Consider the following 21,591-nt stretch of genomic DNA (forward strand, 5'->3'; position numbering starts at 1 on the left):
TGCCGTTGTGTGTTGCTGGTATTCTTCTGCTACTGTGTGTGTAGTATTCTAGCTCATTAGCGCCTCCACTGGAGTGGTGGTGGTAGAATCAATCAGGAAATGAGCTACCTAGACCGCACACCAGGCTACTGAATGAGACCGAATGTAACCGTGCAACCGGCGGGCCCGCTCAAGTCTAATGTAATCAAGCAATGTCTTGGTTCTCGACAGGTTTGAGTTATTAACCAAGCCTTGTTTCTGGTGCATCTTAGATGATTGTGTTCATGGCAATTCAAACATTATCGATGGGGAAGTACATCACATACAAATACACGTCATGTTATCTTGGTAGTTATGTTAAGTTAAATGTGTACAGAAGTGAACCTACCTACATGGTAGGTAGGCTGTCACGAGGAAACCGCGCACCAGGATACTGAACGAGACCGTAAGGACCATAACCGAGGGTACTGCATGAGTCTATATTCAAACGGGTGTCTAGGTTCTCTGCAATTTTTAGTTATCAACCGATCCCAGAAGGCTTTATTTCTCGTGCATCTTAGATGATTGTGTACATACAAATTCATAGGCTACATTATCGATCAATATCACATACAAATACACGTCATGTTATCTTAGTAGTTAAGTTAAATGTTTGTTACATGGTAGGTAGGCTGTCACCAGGAGACCGCGCACCAGGCTACTGAACGAGACCGTAACCGTGCCTAATGCATGAGTCTATGTAATCACGGGTGTCTAGGTTCTCGGCAAGTTTGAGTTATCAACCGATAGCAGAAGCCTTTATGTCGCGTGCATTTTAGAATTGTGTTCATGGAAATTCATAGGCTACATTACCAAGGGGAAAGTATTGTATCACATACAAATACACGTAATGTTATCTTGGTAGTTATGTTAAGTTAAATGTTAGAAGTGAATGTTGCTACATGGTAGTTAGACTGTCACGAGGAGACCGCGCACCAGGCTACCGAATGTAACCGTGGCCAGTGCGTGAGTCTAGTGTCGGTCAGTATGAGTGTGTAAATTGTATGTCAAGACCGAATGTAATCGCTACCGCTCGAGTCTTCCGTGGTGTCTTGGTTCCTGGCAGGGGAAGTAAACACGCGATCAATTAACGCAGGACCATAAATTGGGCTTCAGGTTTTGTAATGCTCTAATGCACTGGAGCAGTGAGTGCTCCTGAACACTGCCTGCTGGTTAAGTGGGCATTCACAAAGCCTGCATCGGCCGCTAGACAGTGTGGCAAAAACGCAAGTCTTTCCATTCATTTTGAATGGGGGTAGTGCATTTAGGCTGCAACTGGGGGGTAGTGGGGTTTGCCGCAGGGGGCACACACAAAAAACGCAGCGGGCCCGCAGCAAAAAGTCGAAACACAACCCCACATCACGCTGCGGTGGCCAATAATGTAACCGCCGATCAGACTTGTCAAAGTGTTTTGTGGCGGTGTGAGAGTCCTGTATAGAAAACAGGAAACATCACTGCCTCTATCGCTGCCACAAGAAAGTTTTTAAACATAAAACAAAAGCACTGAACTGTCCAGGAGTTTGTTTAACAGTTGAATGTTTGCCAAACAACAAAGCACGATCTATCTTGCTTGTCTCTTTTCTTTCTCTCTGTCTCTGTGAAGCTGCCTTCAATTGTGGTCAGAAACATCTAGATCTATAAACAATCAATAATTGTAAACGTCTACATTGGGGGGTTAAAGAACACAACAGTCACACAAATGGGCCGTTTCAGTGACACAATACCCCCGCCCCACAACAAACACAATGGCTACACTCGGAGAACATAGGTTACTCTAAATCCACACATTTTTCTTTTGTTTACATTACATTATATTAATTTAGCTGACACATATTTAAAGCAACTCACCACTTATCTGCTTCAAGTGCTACTAAGATTTACTAAGATACTCAACACACAGACATGAGATTGATATCCATCTAAACATCTCAAAGTATGTTTTTGAAAAGAATAAGGACCTCGACAATCCTTATGTTGAAAGTTTCTTGACAGAACATCCTTGAAAATGTAATTATGTAAACATGTATGTCTGGGATTTTACCCAAAATGTCTTCATTATTGTAAAATATTTAGCATGTGTTTGTGTGATAGGAGCAGGAGGTTTTCATCTACAGTCTGAAGGACATGTGTCCACTAAGTCAACCCCAGAAACAGTTCTCCTGTCCAGGCGTCATCACCTGCCTGTTCCCTGTTCCAGCAAGAGAACAGGTTAGTTCACGTTTCAACACACACACACACACACACACACCATTCATTATTGCATCAGTCCTGTAAGGTGGAGAAGCAAATTTTTTTATCATTTGTTCACATGAATACGTTTTTTTTATTTCCTCATAATACATAAGCAATGCATTGACGTGGTTATACCAAAAACATACTTAATTAGTTTCTGTTTAAATCCTTTAACGTTTAGCCAGGGTCTGCCTGCGGTTCTTGGGGGAAATTGTTGGTTCTTTGTAAATTTATAGTGTGGTCTAGACCTACTCTATATGTAAAGTGTCCTGAGATAACTTCTCTAATGATTTGACACTATAAATAAAATTGCATTGAATTAATTGTCATGTATAACACACATCATATGAGATATCTTAAGAGGTCATGTACAGGACAGAACCAGTTTGCACACGTGATATAATGAACAGAGCACATTTCTAATCAAGGCTACCATGTAGCCTGCAGCTCCCACCAAGCTTGGAATTTTGGAATTTTAGGGTCGAGGCTATTTGGGCTTCAGTGTGACAAAAAATGTTGGGGCACAAAGGCCATCTTCCAGGGCACAAAGGCCAATGAATGATTAAAGGTGCAATATGTAATATTGTGTGTAATACTGGCAGCTAGCGGTTAAAATAGTTACTGCACTACCAATTCAAAATACTGGAGAGTCGTCTCCCCCGCCCCCTCCTGCCCAGACTCGAAGTTCACGGGGGTTGCCAGGCTGAGACCGCAGCATTCACAACAATGTAGCTGGACGCTTTTCTCACATAGCCAGTTATTACTCCACAGCACAGCGGAGTAGCTAACGTTAGATGCTAGTCTCACACAGCCAGACATTACTCCACAGCACAGCCGAGTAGCTAACGTTAGATGCTAGTCTCACACAGCCAGACATTACTCCACAGCACAGCCGAGTAGCTAACGTTAGATGCTGGCTATATTGACAGTCATAAAAGCCCGTGCTCACGTGGAGCTCTGTAACCAACTAACAGACACACTTTTTCGGCTTAAAATTACAGTATGAACCGCTAAAACACAACAACCTCACTGTTCTCTCCACCGCCCAGTCAGGCACACTTCCTCGGCTTAGAATTACAATACGAAACGCTAAAAATACCACTACCTTGCCGACGGAACACACTTCATTGGCTTAGAATTACGGCAACAATCGCTAAACACACTGCAAACTCATAGTCCCCTCTTTCCGATTTACAGCCCCCCTCTCGTGGCTTAAAATAACTCACCGTTGTCGGCTCCAGCCGCTGAAGAGGCTACACGCTGTAAACAGCCATGGGCTGCATGCCTGGTCCTCCCGTAACGTTAACAGTTAGCAGGGTTAGCATGGCGGCGTTAGCCAGGACCAGTCGGGATCACTTTACTGGCTATGTCTCAATTGTTTTTGCGAGTAACCAACTCGGTTACTTTAGCTATATAATTCAATGTGAGTACACAAATGTTGAAATGACAAAAAATGCCCATCCCTAGTAGCTGTGATAAATTAGCGTGGAGCTAATGCTTACCGTTCAGGAGAAAATAAGCCAACTCTGCGTCCTTTTGGGCTCTAAGCTGTCTCCATCTTTCAAATACATCTCCAATATTTACCATGGGGTTGTTACGTCTCTGGTCACGCAACTGTTAGAAACATGCTGTTTTCTTTTTTTTATGTCATGTAGAATCTATCTCCGTTGATCCTGTTGGTTTGTTTGCTGCTTTCATGGCTGTACTAACGTTACAGCTGTAGCGCGCTGGGTTTACGTTTTTACAGGTATATCTGGCAACCCGGCCTGCCTGTCAAACTGGGCCGTTGATAACAACACACAGATCAAAACATAAACATAAATTCCGTCACGGAATGTAAATTTCAAAAAGAAAAATATTGAAATTAGCATTGTTGTCAGAAAAGATAGTATTTCAGTTTAACATGTTTCCTTAATATCTGATGAGGCATTGGTGTCATTTTTGGATTTATTACAGTACAAATATTACATATTGGACCTTTAAACAACGTACATTTTTAATAAGAAAAAAACATGCTCGACATGGAGCAAATTACTCACTTTTTTTAATATCATACTTTGAATAACTTATTTTAACTGATATGGAATTTGTTAAATTTCAGAAGTCAAACTGTTGGATACAGAAATACATTATTCTGTGGCCGGTTTAGCACTGTCGGTGGAGCAGGCGCACATGTATAGATGTTTGCTGCATGTCATTCCCCCTCTTTCTCCCCTTTCACTTCTTCATCTGTCCTGTGGAATTAAGGGCCTAAAATGCCCCAAAAAATTATCTTAAAGCTACATTGTGAAAGACTTTCTCCCATCTAGCAGTGAAATATTATATATATATATATATATATATATATATATATATATATATATATATATATATATATGTATGTGTGTGTGTGTGTGTATATGTGTATATATATATTACTTTCAAGCCCCTCCCATTCCGAGCGCGTTCTAACGCCTATGGTGGCCATATTATTCCAAGAAGTACGACTTCGTCCGTGAGTGTTCCTTCCAGTGTAATAATAGTTTTACGTTATTTTGGTACCATTTCATTACTAACATCAGCTATCAGGTTCCCAAATATATGTAAGCTAATGTTAGTAAAGTATCAGTGCTATTGTTATTCTGTATATTGTACGAGATTAGTAGTGTAAGGCAATGTTTACAGCGTAGGAGAAAAGCAGGTTTGTGTTTTTAATATATTTCTCTGAGCGGTATGAACAATGTCAATGAAACTGAAATTAGCTCTTAGTATCTCCATCGTTTACACGCAGTTGTTCTAGCTGTAACGTGAGTTGTCTGTCAGGGAAATCACTACACATATGATTACGTTTATGTTACAAGGTAGACAATCCTTTTTCATCATTGACGCAAGGAAAAGTATCCTAGACGTCGTTCTAGCGTTGTGCACAACCATGCTATAGTTAGCCAAGCAACTATAAAACTTAGAATTTACACAAATAGGCAGAAATACCTTTTGAGAAGAAAGCAAGCAACTTTGGTGTCCCTTTTAAAATCCTAGCTCCTTATGAGCTCTTTCCCTCTTGGAAAAGCCACTCCAATATTAACTTTGTTCTTGTTGCTTTGCCTGTCACGTTGTCATTTTAATTCTCTTTTTAACTTCCTTGGCGACTCCGTTACATGTCCTCAAGAATAGGTGCAATCCGCTCAAAAAAATCTGTAGTAATCTTCTCCCCCTCCCTGGTATTTGTCACAGTGCCACTAAGTGTAAAAGCATGAAAGGCGGAGGTATGTCCCTCTTTGGCTAATGTATTTTAAAGAAGGAGTCGCAACATGGCTGCCGCCATTCGAGCGACTCGCTCGTATGTATTGTGAATGATTCTGAATGGCAGATTCTACGTGTACGAGAATACTTTGATTAGTTTGTGGAAGTAATTACACATGAAAAAAATACATACATTATTCTGCACAGGGGTAAACAAACAAAACAATTTTGAATGGAGAGGGATTAAAAAATGCAAGTGTGTGTGTGTGTTATTTTTGGGGCATCGCGGCCAGAGCGAGGGGCAACGATGGCCGTCGTGAAATTCCTACCCTTGCTCCCACACAAAGTTGGCGGCGAGTGAAGTTCATTGTGACCCCTCGTGTTAACTAATCATGGCACATTTTGCTACCACAATATGTTGACTGATATTGCAGAGCTATAGCATCTCCCTGTCCGCTGCTTTATACTGCTGGGCATTGCTGAGACTTTACATATTGGTCTTGTTTCTGTAAAAGTTACGTGACGGCATTCGTAGTAGGTCAGACCTGTAACATTTATGTGACACTTCCAACACAGCTGAACTGAATTGAATGCTGTTAGGTTTACGTAAAGACTACAGCAGCACAAGGTTCAATACACAGAGAGATAAAAATGCATGATTTGTTCACTTGTAATACATTGATCACTTAAATATCATCTAAAATCGGTTCATTAAACCAGGAAACATTTTAGTTTTTTTCATCATCAGAAGATGTTTTTACCCTGACACACTTTGTAAACTTGTACATCCATATCAATAATCAGAAAAGCGCTCCCCACTTATATGTTCTGTTTTACTTCATTCAACGCTTTACACACAGCATGTGAGCAAATGAGAATTCCAACATATCCTCTTGTGCGTTATCGGAAATAAAAGAGAACAGGCAGCAGAATTCTCTAATAATGATACAACTGAATGGATTCCCTCATGCTCACAGTTGTCAATAATTAAGGCTTAAACCGAAACCTAATTTAAAATTAGTGAAAGAAACATTCTTCTTCGTTCATTTCATTACTTTCCTGTTTTCCAGTGACACACTACATTTCAAAGATCTTTCAGTGACTTCTAATGTCTGAGTAAAGAAAAAACACAAACAGACACTAATACGTTTTCACATATGAACTCCAGACTACGTCTGAGGAATCAGGTCCAAACATAGTCCGAAGTTTCCCTTTCACACACGTAGCACACAACAGGAGATGTCCGTGTTACATACTGGAAATACTCCTACCAAGTGATTCAGACATTTGCATTCTCCCATATAGCTCTGCTGGGTAAATAATTTCAGGTGACCATTGCATGAGTGAAAGCAGTTTATGTCTGAATAGTCTATATCCACAACGTTCCACTTCCGGGATTGCTCCAGTGCCACCGGATATTCATCTAAATGTCCCTCTTTTTGGCCGGATGTCTGTTACATTCCGCTTTTTTATGTATGAATTTTAGATCTCTGCAGGGTAAATCAGCCAGTATAACAGTGTGCTAATAGCTTACCTGCCACTCACAATTGCCCTTAAACCTCTCACTGCCAGTATTATAGGCTGTTAACCATCTACACAGAACTGCTATGCACTTTGGTTACCTTATGAAGTGTGGCTGGTAGTAGTGTTAGGAGGGGGGTAGGTGGTTTTGGGACGGGGTTGGGGGATGGACGAGAATGAAATGTGATCATCTTTTTGTGTATAAATCTGTGATTGTCTGGTATTATGGAATGGAGTATCTCTTTTATTAAGCCAGCCAGTAATAACAGTTCATATCACCAAATGTAAAAAAAAAAAAACTACTGTACCATGACTTTTCATATTACAATGTACTAGCGGGAAATGTCAATGTCACAGCAGTACAAGAAGTAGTCTAAAGAGGTAGGAAACAGATAAAGAATGCAAGAGTGAACAGGCCTCTGAAACAACATGTAGATGACTGGACACTAAAACCTTTCATTGCAAGAGGGTCTTAGAGTGTAAGATGATTATTAAAATGTAAATGTTTCTGACCTGTTAAGAGCCTGGCCAGAGTGTTTGCGGGGATGTCTGATGGCCTGGTGGCAGTGTACAGCTTGGTGGAGGACCTTCCTCTGGAGGGGGAGACCTACCTGTGTTTACACACCCTCAACAAGACGGTGTTTGCTCTGAAGGACTCCGATCCCAGGCAGAGACCCTACCCAGTCAGGAGCATGGCACTGGTCAGCAGTGGCTCCCAGGTGAGCAGATGATCAGTCAGGAATGTCATGTTTGATAAGTCACCAACAAGTAGGGCTGGGCGATATAACGATATATATATATATATATATATATATATATATTGTTGTCAAAACGATATATAAACATGTCCATCGTATATATGTTTCTACATTCTATCACAATGTCGAAAACCACGCCCGAACGGCGTTGCATCAATATTAACATCATTTGGAGGACGTGGTCCTGATCCTTGATTTTGCACTACACGATACATATACTATATTGTCACGTTTTTTTAGTATACAACAATATGCTTTACCATGTGGTTATTTCATATGGACTGTTTATTTATTGATTCACCAGAAAACATGCTATATCATGTAATATATCATTACCCAGATATGCTATGACATATATATATATATATATATAATATTTTTTCCATATCGCCCAGCCTTACCAAGAGGTTAACCAATAGAGGCAGTGTTCTACCGGAGGGGAAATAAACTCTCAGCTATCCATTGACTTGTACCACTCCGTCCTCACTGTGTTGTCCCTGTCCCTGTCTGTGGTGGTTATCAGTTATGGTTCTCCAATGGTCCGGGCGTGCTGGTCATTGACTGTCTGAGTCTTCGGGCAGTTCAAAGGTTGGAGCCATACAACCCGCCGTCCTCCATCGTATCCATGACAACCAGCTTCAGTCTATGGGGAGAGGAGGCAGTGTGGACCCTGGATGACCACACCAACACCCTGCTGCTCTACCATGCTGCGTCCTACCAGCTCTGTGCCAAGTACAGGTGAGTGGAGCTTTAATGTAAAAGCACTGCCACAGGGTCACATTCCGGAGAACAGTTAATCAGGCTCATGTCGGAGGAACTCTGCCATGCCTTGAAAGTTAACAGAATCTGGCAGGCTTATATTATACATATTATTATTGGCTGATTTTGGCATAGCGACAGACTGCATTTAAGTCCCGCACCTACCGGAGGGGAAAACAACTCTCTGTTCTCCATTGACTTGTATTGCGTTTTGGTACCTCCTCGTCAATTTTGTCTGCCAGCAAACAAAAGATGCCTAAAAGCTGCTGTTTGGTGATATGCATGCACTACCAACAGGTGAAAGAACCGATAACTTAAGTTTTTATAAGCCACTGAACCGCTTTTAGGAAGAAGAATAGGAAGACTGTGGAATCCTGACACTAAGCTAACGTTATGCCCAATCTTACGTGTGCAGCAAGCATTTTGTATCTAAGTCAAATATCCAAATGTCAGTTTAAAGGGATACGCCACCATTTGTTGAAGTAGGGCTTATCATGGTCTCCCCTAGCTGTAGATAGGTGGGCCAATACATTTTTTGTGCATGCCTTGTTTTAGTCCGATGCAACACCGGCAGCGCCACCGCTAGTTAGCTTAGCGTAGTGAATGTAATCCTATGTTGCCGATTAGCATGTTTTGAGTAAAAGTGAGCCAACAAAAGACAAAAAAACAACCTAATTACTTGCACTGAGACAAAAAATGCGTTGGCCTACCTATCTACAGCCAGGGTAGACCGTGATAAGCCCTATTTCAACAAACGGTGGCGTATTCCTTTAAGGCTAACAATATATCTGGAATTTAAGCTAAAGCATTTTGTACACACGCACAACACTAAGTTGCACATGCAACTTAGTGTTAGTAAAGTTATTATGGTTCCAAGTGCCTTAGTTTGCTAATACATAGCTTGCATTAGCTTACTAGCAGCTAACTTGGTAGACATAAGTTGCTAAAATAATCCTTTAACATGCTTAAATCTCATGTTTCTAGCTAGTTACAGGCAGCGTTTCAACCCTTACTACCATATTGGTGCGGCGATTGTTCTCTCCAGTGGGCGTGGTTTTCAGAGTATGAAGCGATGCGCTCTGTCTCCATATTACAGATATCACAGAAAGAGATCAAAACAAACCCTCTGTGCAGAGAAAGAACTGACATCTGCTGATTTAGACATCTGAAACATAATGCCTCATTAATAACATGTTGAACAGCACACAGTAAATGGTAATCAGCCTGTATTTGTCTGTATATTTAAGATCTTTTTTATCTTTTTAGTTTTGAAGTTTTGATGAGTCAGCAGGAGCTGAGCTTCTTACAGATTTTAATATCCTTGATCCTGCTGTAATATTATTATAAGTATCGGAAATGTCAGCTGTTTATTCTTCTATCTGCAGATATAGACTCCGCCATTTTTGTATTAATCTCTACATTGTTTTTTAGTAAAACACTGCATATTATACCTTTAACTTAGCCAGAAAATCATAATTTTAGCTGTAGAGAAAACACTTCTTTTCTGTGGATTCCTTATGTGTTAAAGATGTTTTGTCTTCCTGGAGAGTATGGAAACATTCCTTATGTGGGTCTGTGAGGCCCATTCATACACTGGGTGTGATACTAAGAAGATAAAAAGCTTGTTGATAAATATTTGAAGCAATATTATAACTTTGTTACTTCAGGTTGGCTAGTTAATGCTAATGCTAAGAAAGGTGTGCACTACTAACAATGTTGTAGCCTATGCAGTCTTAACCTGTGTGATACAGTACTCACAGTTCTGTTTGTACAGGTGAGCAGGAGAGAAAAGCTGCTCATGCTAGTGCTCACACATTATTGTTGTGATTTGAGTGGCTGTTTTTGAGATCCTGTGGCCTATATGTAGCCTTGTGTGCTGTATGTGTGTGTTGTCTATAGCTGCTCTTAACTAATTGCCCCTTGTTGGATTAATAAAGTTGTCGAATTGAATTGAATGTCATGGTTTCAGCTGTGGAGACAGCAATCCTCTTCGGGACGTTTTCGCTGTGCAGAGACCAGCAGGGGTTGCCATGGTGACAACCACTGAACTCAAGCCCACGGACCAAGAAGAGACGCTGGAGTGGACTGAGGGAGAAGTGACATTGATTTACAGTGAGGAGGCGGGCACTCAGATCATCCAGCACCAGGATTCACTGACAGAATACTGCTCCATATCATCCAACTGCTCCCTGGAGCCACTGGGGTCAGACTGTTCCAGCACTGCAGGCCTCGCCTCATTAGCCAGCCACAGCAGTGTGCTGCTGCCAGCAGAGGACCAGGACCAGCAGGCATCCACTAACCCCACATCGCCGCACCTGCAAGCATTCACTGTGCTGCCAGTGAACGGAACTCTGTGGATCCCCAGGTACAAAACACTACACACCAAGTGAGCACAACACAAAGACACCAGCTGAAATGAAGAGACAGTGAGACATTGGGAAGTAAGTGAATATGATGCAGTTTTTTCCTGTTGGAGCTTTCCGACTGTGGTCAGAAAGCCCAGGGGAGACACTTTGCTTTCCGTCTCCACCGCCGGAGACAGTACTCACTCCAAAACTAATCCCTGTCACTCTCTAACTCGCTCTACCACACTCTCCCCACACCCACACACACACACATATACACACACACACACACACACACACACACACACACTATGTACCGGCTCTATTATTCTCTTAAAGAGATACCTTAGATCGACACAGACACACCAGCGCAGAAGTATAAATCCTCAAAATGGCCTAGGCTCTGCGTAGAAGTATGAACTGCGTAGTACTATAAATTAGCCTTTATACACAACTCTCTCTCCATTGCTGTTGTAGCTGACCTGGAGCCCACAAATCCTTTAGCTCTGGTGTTTCATTTGTGCTAGCCATAGTGTTACTAACAGCCAACAGCACATGTGTCAAACTCGAGGCCCGCGGGCCAAATCCGGCCCCTCGCAGATTATGATCCGGCCCGCATATCAATTTAGCTTCACAGTACATTTTGGCCCAACTAAATTCTGACATTTTTGTTACTTTTTGTGACATTTTTATCACTTTTTTCGACATTTTTGTCACTTTTTCCGACGTTTTTAGGCGCATCTTTTCCTATGATGGCTGAGGAACTTTCTCCTGACTTCTTTAGGACTTTATGTGGACCAAACTGTGAGTGAGAAGACTATATGACACGTGCAATACTACAGTCAAAGATATTTGACTTTTTCGATTAAATAAACACATGTCAATAAACTAAACATGTCTGACCCTTGATGTGATTCTTATTTCCCAGCGTGGCCCTCTGGGAAATTGAGTTTGACACCCCTGGCCAACAGCTAAAAGGCTACAAGTAGAACTCATGCTTGTGAAGTTTGGTTCTGCATTACATGCATCAATCTACATAACATGTGTTTCCGTGTGCAGATGCGTTTACCGGACCTTGACGGTTCGGCGCCCTAGTGGCGAGCGACAGAGAGCGGGCAGTTAATAGGGTTCCCCTTTCAATACACTACACGGTGTGTACATATCACATGACTAATAAATATGTTCTCTGTGTCTCAAGAGCTCGTACTCGACACTGCACTTCTTTTGGATCTTCAGCAATACACCTGCCAAGTGTGAAGTCGATTGTCAGTTGTCAAGAAAATCGGAAGTCAGGCAGGCAGACAAAGACTCCTTTCATTTTAGTTAGATGGTACTGACTAAAATCTCCAGTTTATTTAGCATTTTTGGCAAAGATGATGTTGGTTTAAGGTCATTGTTGACGCTCATCATAGTTTGAGAGGGGAGCCTGTATGCTATAACTCTATACAGTACTTTAATAGTTTTCATCATTATTTATGTGTGTATCTCCATTTAGTAAATACTAACATTATTGTGTGTGTGTGTGTGTGTGTGTGTGTGTGTGCGTGTGTGCGTGCGTGCGTGCGTGCGTGCATGTGATTGGCAGGCGTGGAGGTGATATGATGGTCATTGAAATGCAGTCACATGGCAGTCAGCTGAGGGGGCGTGTCATCGCTGTCCTCAGTCCACCCGGATGTTCATCTTTGGGGTGAGCTCCTTTCCTGTTAAGAGTCCTGATTTGTTTTGCAGCACATGCTTGAATCAGTAAACCAATTATGATATCAATTATTTATTTATTGAGCCAAAAATATTACTTTTTACTGTCCCTACTAACTATTTTTGAATTGCTAATTTTATTTAGGCCATGGCAATATTTTGTTTATTCTGTTCAGGCTTTAGAGCTTCTTTTAGTGCTTCTTTTTTTAGCCTTGCACAAGCAGACATTATTTGGGTTTAGTATTCACTCAAGTTTATAGAAACAACACAGTGTCAAAACACTAACACAGATCAGTACATACATGTAAGGTCACTAACATACAGAGCATCTAGATTAGGGCTGCAACTAACAATTATTTTTATTGTCGATTCACCTGCTGATTATTTTCTGGATGTATGGAATTAATTGTTTGGTCTCTAAAATGTCAGAAAATAGTGAAAAATGTGGATCAGTGTTTCCCAAAGCCCAAGATGACACTCAAATGTCTTGTCTACAACTCAAAGGTATTCAGTTTGCTGTCACAGAGGAGAAAATAAACTACAAAACATTCACATTTAACAAGCTCCAATCAGAGGATTCAAATGATTAATCAATTATCAAAATAGTTGGCTATTAATTTAAAAGTTTACAAATTATTGATTAATCGATTCATCTTTGCAGCTCTAATCTAGATACAGATACTGGCCTGGCGAATTGCTCCTCTCTGCTGAGCTCTTGTGGATCACATGGTTCAGTGTGTGCAGCAAATTGTTTTTAGACGTCCTGTTGTGTTATTTAACCCTCCAATGTAGCACAAGTAGACTTTATATTTTGCAGTTACTGTTTTCCGTCAGATTGTTCACGTTTCTGACCACTATTGAAGACAGCTCCAACTCCCAAAGAAAGAGAGAAAAGAGACTGTCTGTTGTTGCAGGAAACATTCAGCTTTTATACAAACTCCTGGGCAGTTCAGTGCTTGTGTTTGGTGTTTTAAAACTTTCTTGTGGTGATGTTTCCTGTTTTCCTAAAAGTTGAGTCTTTAATATGATGGAATTTTAAACATTTAAGAAAAAATGTATTGATAATTTAACAACGTTGCTGTATTTAGTCTGAAATCATATTTTAGTTGGTATAAGAACAAAGTCTTCCTGAGTCTTAGTGAGTTTTAAATTGGGGTTTCTTCCACCTGCATGGAGCCCAATTTCAGCTATGCTTGAAAGCATTCACCACTGGCCGAAAAGCTCTATATAAATTTACTGATGCAGCTTCAATAAAGCTTAGCAAGATCCTTCATCATATACTTCTGGGGCTCGGCTGAGTCTGTAATTATTTCTGTAAAGAAGGCAGCAGCTGGTCCTTTGCAGAAAGGACTTCTGTGTGAGCTTCCACAAAGAGTCCTGGCCTTTTAGCAACAGGCAATAAAAGGGCCACACGAAACAAGACCCTTAATAAGCAGTTATTATATGGTGCACCTGTAACATAGGCAAACACATTGGGTGGGGGGGGGTCATGGCTCAGGTCAAGGGAGGGGTCGTCAGGCCTGCAGGGTTTCATTTATATCACAAAGCTGCTGCTGTGTTGTTCTTCAGCTGCTATGATCAGGAACTAAATGCTGCTTTCCCACTCTGATTAAACAGTTTCACTCTATTACAAATGTATATGTACTGTACCCTGAGTTACTATTGATTAGCTCTATAGGTTAGCTCAAGTGTGGGCTTATAGAGAGTTCATGGAGCACAGGCTCACCTGTTCTTGGAACCACGAGGCTGTATATCACAGGACGGGAACTGTAGAGGATAATGATACACCTCAGAAAGATGAAACAACATTGGAAGAAGATAATACAGGGTTGTTCTGCATGATACATGGGTGGTGGACCTCAGGACACAGGGTCCCCAGAAGCTCTTCTTCCTCCCAGAATACTTTGTGTCACAGCCTTCATAAATTAGAGGGAGTTTAAAAGTAGATTACTTTGTCCTGTTCTTTAACGTTTTTTTTCTTTTCAAGAGAAAGGGCTTTGCATTAGACATTTTAGAGACGAGCAGTGCAGGAATTTAGTTCTTTACCAGCACTTAGACAAACAGTAACTTCAGTGCTACCAGTACATTTAGTGTCCTCAGTGGCTTTCCAGGGAACTGTTTCCTAGAATTGCCTACTAGCTTCTAGGAAGAGCTAATTACAGTGCACAGAGACCTGCTACTAACTTTAGCTCTTCCCTGCATTCCCTCTCTTTCTCTCGTAAATCGATCTGTGTCTTGTGTCCCTCACTTCTCTCCCCTCATCTCTCTCTTTCTCTCAGGATCCTGGAGGAGGCAGTACTAGTGGCAAAGGATACAGTTGTATGTGGCTTTCATAAGGAAAACATGGAGTGGTGCCTGTGTGTCTGGTGGGGCTGGGGCTGCCGCGAGCTGGAAGTCTTCTACCAGTCTTATGAGGAGCTCAGCCGCTTGGAGACCAGTATGAGGAAAAGAAGGTAGCTGTTGTGCTGCGTCGGCGAGGTGCAGAATCGCAGCTCTGTATGGAGTGTGAGCCGGGGGAAATACCCTCCGACAGACTGCCAGTGTTCAGAGCAGGGGGTTGCGGAACGCTGACATCAGGGCAACGTAGGAGGGGGAGGGGGGTCTGCTGTAAGGGCTGAGCCTCCAGCTGTGCATAGTGGTTATGTCCCCTCACTACATACTTCAGTACCAATAATAAATGAAGGCCTGAAAAATCTGTAATCCCACAGCAGACATGGTAAACCCTGAAGCTGAGTCACAGATTCAGGTTTACTTCTGCACAGTTTTAATGTTGGTTGTATTTTCATATTTAGCCAGTTTGGTATGACTGGAATTCATTTGCCGATGTGGTGGACTGTTTGTGTCTGACTCCAGCTGCTGCAATCCATTGTTTATTCTGTCTGTCTATTTCAGTCTTCATTCATTTAACTGTTCCAATCTGCAACTTTATGCACATTCTTAAAGAACAAGTATTTTCTTTCCTTTTTTTAAATTAATTGGTGTTGGAGTTTAAATTGTTCTGCTGGGAAACAGCTGTGCTCTAGAAACAACAGCAGGTTGTTGATGTGTGTTTGGCAGTGACACTGACTCAGAACAAAGTGTTCCTCTCTTTAACTGTGTCGTATGAATCTGTATGCCAGCCGCAACTCCCATTGTTACCAGAGTTGCCTGCAAGCAACACACTAACACGTGTGTTCTGTGCAAGCATTATGAAACGGACCAGTGGTTCCCAGCTTTTGTCATCTAACCTAATGCTTTGGCAGGTTCTTATAGATAAAAGACTTTAAACCAAGGCTTTAAATCAAGACACATTGTGTTCCTTGCTCAACTCTTCTCCTCTAGCATCTGTATACAGTAAAATAGAAAATCATCTGAAACATGTTCTTTGTGTTTTACTTCTCTATTAGGGAGTTGTTTTTATTGTTACTGGTCTGCCTTTCCCTCACAGGGCTCACATTACCCAAGGGATGCACAGGAAATTATACAGCACGTATTGGACATGATGCACAAGACAGAAGCCGGTGCATGTGCACATTTTACATAATGTAGAAGACAACATTGCATCATTGATTAAGTTTGTAGGGCATTGCTTCCATAGTCTTCTTTATTAAAACAACCCGCGGTGATTTTTGTTTGGCTGGCCTCTAAATGGGTACATCAGCAGCATTGAGTAATGTTAAACTATGGTACCAGAGGCTTAAAATTATTGCATTTTGAGGTATGTGAGTCATAACCACGAGAACAAATACAAACACGTATCAAAACAACTTTTTGACATGCCTACAAATCTACCCACAAGCTGATGTGCTGCATGGAAGGGGTACGTGTCCGTAATCCATCAGTCTGACAATGTTTGTAATACAATTAATATAAAGAAATAACTGGGCTTATTGCATTCAAAGACAGAATTGCTCAATGAGAAAGCTCCACCTTCGAGTCGCTGTCTATGGCTGTGGCGGGAGAGAGAGAGAGAGACAGACTATAACTAACTACTAATTGTAAAATGGTCAAATTATTCTACATTATAACACTTTGGGCACTATTGATTATATACAGAGGGCAAAATTATTGTTCAAATACAATAAATATTGTATATCTGGCAACACTGTATACCAGTTCTTATTCTGTTGTATCGTTGACAGAGTAGCTGCTCAAAGAGCGTTTGCTGCCCCCAGTCGTCATCACACTTGTCATTTCAAACTGACCTCCACCAGTTAGCACAGGTGTCACCAAATCAGCCAAACGGAAATCAGATCCATTAGGCTTTTACAGTGTGCCAATAGCTTCCCATGGGTAAAATACTTTTGTCTTAGTTCAAATGACAGAGTACTTAAATGTTACTAACCCTCACTGATACCAGTCCAGGCTAGTCTCTTGACAGAAAACACCACCAACACTGATAAAAGAAGTTATAGTGACCAGTGGAGCGAAGGCTTTCTACAAGAGGGGGGTGACTTGGGCGCTCTATAGGCTAGTTCACCAAATTATCAAAAACCCCTGAGGCCGGGCTTTGACTGAAGCGTTAACTGCTTAACCCTTGTGCTTAGGGACATTTTTGGCTTTTTCATTTTTAAATTTTCGATAATTTTGGCTTTGTTATGCATGTGGCATACATTTTGGCATTTATTTTTTTATTTTTTTATTTATAATATAAATAAATATATACAGTGTAGACAAAATAATGACAGACAAAAAATAATTCCCCCTAGCATTTAGTATACACATAATGATTAAATTATTATCAGCCGTGACAGTGACACTAGTATTTTAAAGTATTTTTTCTTCATAAAACAACAAACTGGCATTTAAAAGGTTAAAATTCTAAAAATGAATGAATATTTGTGATGATGAGAACTGAAGTTGCAGACACACAGAATTGCTCCGTCTAGGTTTGTGCTATATTCTTGGGTTTTCTCCGGCCAAATATTTGGTGGTCCAATCAGAGAACAGAGGGATTGGCTGAGAACAATGACGTTGAAGACGTGCGCTAGAAAGATGCGAGCAAAGCCATTCAGTCCGTTGTGGCAACACTGCCGAATATCCAGAAGTTAAAGCCCGAGCAAAAACAATATTTGCTGAGTTGTGTTGGTGGCCATGATGTTGTGGCCCTCCTCCCCACAGGGTTCGGGAAAAGTTAGATTTTCCAGTTGTCGGTCTCTCTTATTGCACATGCACATACATCACAACCAAACGTTAGCGATTGGTTATGGCAGATTCAGAGTGGCTCTGGGCAGATCCAATAGTTTTAAAGTTAAACAACGTACCCGCCTTCAAGGAAGTTAACACTTGTCAATGGAGAGTGGCCAGACTCTCTGTACAAATGTACGAGAGTCTGGTAGGGCCAGGCTACATCAGAGCAACTTTTTTAAAGATATGAACAAGGGTTAGTTGTGTGGTTACAATGACAAGCTGTCAGTCACAGTGTAAAGGCTGAGATTCACTGCAGGAGACCATTACTCTCCACATGGTTTTACATATTTTTCATAATTTTATCTTTTGTTGTCTTAAAGCGTAACTCTCGCCAAAATGCAACCTAGGGTCTTTTTGTGAATATACCCAAGTCAAACTTTTGTTTAAAAGCATAATTAGAACGGAAACGCCACTTTTAAGATTTACACTTTGACACTTTTTGACTGGCTAGATGGACGGCGACCAGAAAAACCAACAGCTACAGTGAGTTGTTAAAACCTTTCTTTTTAGTAAACTCTGTGTACACAAACAATGTTCTCAATGCTCAAGTTCACATGTAGAGCCCCTGGTGATACTTAGAGCAAAGTTTCATGTTGTGTCGAGCCTTCTTAGTGTTTTAAAAATAGCAATTTTGATGCTGTCATAGTAGTGCCCTTAGCACTACCATTCAAAAGGCCATTTGACCGAAAACGAAAGTTTGACTCGGGTATATTCACAAAAAGACCCTAGGTTGCATTTTGGCGAGAGTTACGCTTTAAATCGACACATTTGCATTTCTACAGTGCCCAGTAAAGACTTGTATATTGTTCATATGTATTTATCAGAATGTACAATGAACATGTTTTGCAATAGAGGTTGTTGTGTATATAATCACAGTAAAATATGGTTCTGAATAAAGTTCTTATGTTAACTCTGTTTCATGTCTGTCCTAATCATTAAGACACATGACGATTCACAAATCTGTCAACATTAATGCCCTGCACACTGTTGGATAGAAGATGTGATGACGTGATGAGGACAGATGGGAGAATGAAGCTGATAAGGCTCCTGCTTGGTATGAGGAACATTAGAGGCTGCTTCCTGCTCAGAACTTTCTGCTGGACATGCCCCATGTCATCATGTACAGCAGTAATGTGATATGTAAACCCACTTAGTATTTCACCTCATTAAACACATACATATACATACACATACAACTCCCATAATGCAACGTATATGACACAAGTGCTGTCTTTTCCTGGTTTTACAGGCTGCATTACAGTAAAGTGAAGTCATTTTCTAAACTTTACCAGACTGTTCTAGCTGTTCTATTATTTGCCTTTACCCACTTATTCAGTGTATCCACATTATTGATGATTACTTGTCACAAATCTCATTGTGTAAATATTTTGTGAAAGCACCAATAGTCAACCCTAAAATATTGCCTCGATATCGATGTATTTGGTCAAAAATATTGTGGTATTTGATTTTTTCCATATCACCCAGCAGTTCAAAGCATACTGACACCTTAACCCTGACACTCATCTGCTTTCTAATATGTACAGCAGTGATTCCTAACCCCAGGGGGTAATTTTGCTGTTGCCAGGGGGTGTGTAGAAAGATTGTGGAGCAGCTCAACAAAATTGAAAAAAAAATGAAATTATGATTTGCTTAAAAGAATATATTAGCTGTGTGTTATGAAACAATTCGATCACGATTGTTTTTTTGGTTCCTATCTTGTCATCTAATGGCTTGACCTCTTTGAGTTGACTCTGAAAGCAGTAACGAGATCTCAGAGAACAAAGTGTCACAAAGCAGGGTTCAGTTCCCAACGTTCTAAAGGTTTAATAAGACACACAAGAATACATACATTTTCTAACAATCGCTCCACTCACTTATGACATGAGAGTAGAAAGATGAGAGGCTCCATAGGAAAGGAGGATTGGTTCAAGGTAGGTTCATGCAGATAAATTCAGGAAGGAAAGCAGTGTAATAATTTATGACACAAATTAATGATACCAAATGAAACGGATGATACATGTAACATACAGCAAGCTGTAACACCTGAACAATACATGTTGCAGTTATGTAAGAGTGCTTAAAAACTAGTTAGCAAGCAAGCACAGAAGTTTAAAATGTAGCTAAAAGTAATGAAATGTAGGTAGAACTAGTTAGCGAAAAGTAATGAATAAATGATAGAAATAAAACGCTAAAATTGACAAAACAGTAAAAATGATTTGCTAAAAGTATTGCATAAGCAGCTGAAATTGTTAGCTTAAAGTAATGGTGAAATGGTAGAAATAAGTAGCAAAAAGTAATAACTAAATAGTTGAAATGATTTGCTTAAAGTAATGCATAAGCGGTTGAAATTGTTAGCTAAAAGTAATGGATAAAGGATTGAAAAATTCAGCTTCACTCAACTTAGGAGTTGTACCTGTTAAACCAACCTCAATATTGACATTAAATAAGTATGAAAAAATTAGCAATATCCACTTTTGTATAATGAACAGTGTTATACATTTTGGAACCTACATTGTGAATTGATGAAGTACCTGAGGTACCTGAGCTCATCTGACAGGGCTGTGGGGGGACCTCAGACCAAAAAGGTTGGGAACCACTGATGCACAAAACCATTTTCTTGTTAGGAAACATTACTGATCAGAAATTGATCTCTAAGCTGTGACATTAACTGTTATATTTTAGACCCTAAATGACCAGAATCCTAAAAATACAAGCGGCTACAGAGATTTTCCTGGAATGACCCAGGCCCTCCTGTAGACAAGATGACAGGATTGGTGCCAAGAGTTTATTCAGCAGCCAGCACGGTGGCACTACAAATATCATGAATGATGCTCTTGTCATTTAAAAGACTTGGCCCTCTGTTGCACTGATATTAATAAATCATGCTCTTCGGGTGCTCTCGTTTAACGTCTGCACAGGCCAGAATAGCCACAGCAGTCTCACAGTGAACCAGCTCTGCTCAGGATAACATTCTTTTTTTTTTTTTTTTTTTTTTTTTAAGATTATTTAATAGGGTTTTCCCTTTATTTTTGAAAGTGAATAGATATGAAAGTGGGAGAGAGATGGGGGTTGACATGCAGCAAAGGGCAGCAGGTTGAATTCAAACTTTGCGCCACTGCAGGACTCGGCCAACATGGGGCGAACGCTTTTACTGTGTGAGATAGAGGCCGCCCCCAGGAGAACATTCTTAACATTCTTATCACTGCTGACCTACACACAGGATTTGCATATATCTGTACTGTGTTACTGAGCAAAACCCATTTAAAACTTGTCACATGGATCAATGGCTCAGGTTGTTCTTTTATCAACAGACTGTCAGACAGAAGAGGGCAGTAAAGAGAAGACATGATAGCTAATCTCTCTGACAAGCTGCCTTGATGCATTGCTGCTGTCAGGTTTTTCTCAGGGTGTCAGACAGGATACCAATCTGAACAGCCTACCAACTTTTTATTGTTTTATTATTCACCAAGCCACACAACAGGAAGTGAAAATATATGATCATATAAGACTGAGCGGTGGCTCAGTATCATGTGTCTACAAACCTTCTTACCTTCATCACCAAACTGCAGCCATATCACTCAGACTGGGAGTTTGGATGAGAGGATATCTGCAGCTTGTTAAGTGTGTCTGGATGAAGTGTAGATAGTCTGATTGAGCAAAGAAAACAATCATTGGAAACAGCAAGGAAACAAATCTAATAAAAGACAAGGAATAGAAAAAAAAGACATAATGTGGACAATGTCACATACGGAGTTTATTAGTGCACACCATGGCCATTATAGTCAAATAGGTGTTGAGATGTCTTGCTCTGGATACATACATACAGTACATGCATACATGTCGAAGTGTCCTTGGATAAGACACTAAACCCC

General features: G+C 40.7%; 1 protein-coding gene across 2 annotated transcripts in view; it reads left to right on the plus strand.

The window, feature by feature from the left end:
• lrrk1 (leucine-rich repeat kinase 1) overlaps positions 1 to 17,589 on the plus strand; it is a 160,203-nt gene extending 142,614 nt beyond the window's left edge. For both annotated transcript variants that reach the window (XM_028602230.1, XM_028602307.1), the window contains exons 33-38: positions 2,110 to 2,226; positions 7,515 to 7,712; positions 8,275 to 8,489; positions 10,480 to 10,875; positions 12,441 to 12,542; positions 14,830 to 17,589. In XM_028602230.1, the coding sequence (XP_028458031.1) occupies positions 2,110 to 2,226; positions 7,515 to 7,712; positions 8,275 to 8,489; positions 10,480 to 10,875; positions 12,441 to 12,542; positions 14,830 to 15,007 (1,206 nt within the window). In that variant the 3' untranslated portion in view covers positions 15,008 to 17,589. The remainder of the gene's footprint in view (positions 1 to 2,109; positions 2,227 to 7,514; positions 7,713 to 8,274; positions 8,490 to 10,479; positions 10,876 to 12,440; positions 12,543 to 14,829) is intronic.
• The last annotated feature ends 4,002 nt before the right edge of the window (positions 17,590 to 21,591 follow it).

This window comes from Perca flavescens, chromosome 1, assembly GCF_004354835.1.
Source record: "Perca flavescens isolate YP-PL-M2 chromosome 1, PFLA_1.0, whole genome shotgun sequence".
Taxonomy (NCBI): domain Eukaryota; kingdom Metazoa; phylum Chordata; class Actinopteri; order Perciformes; family Percidae; genus Perca; species Perca flavescens.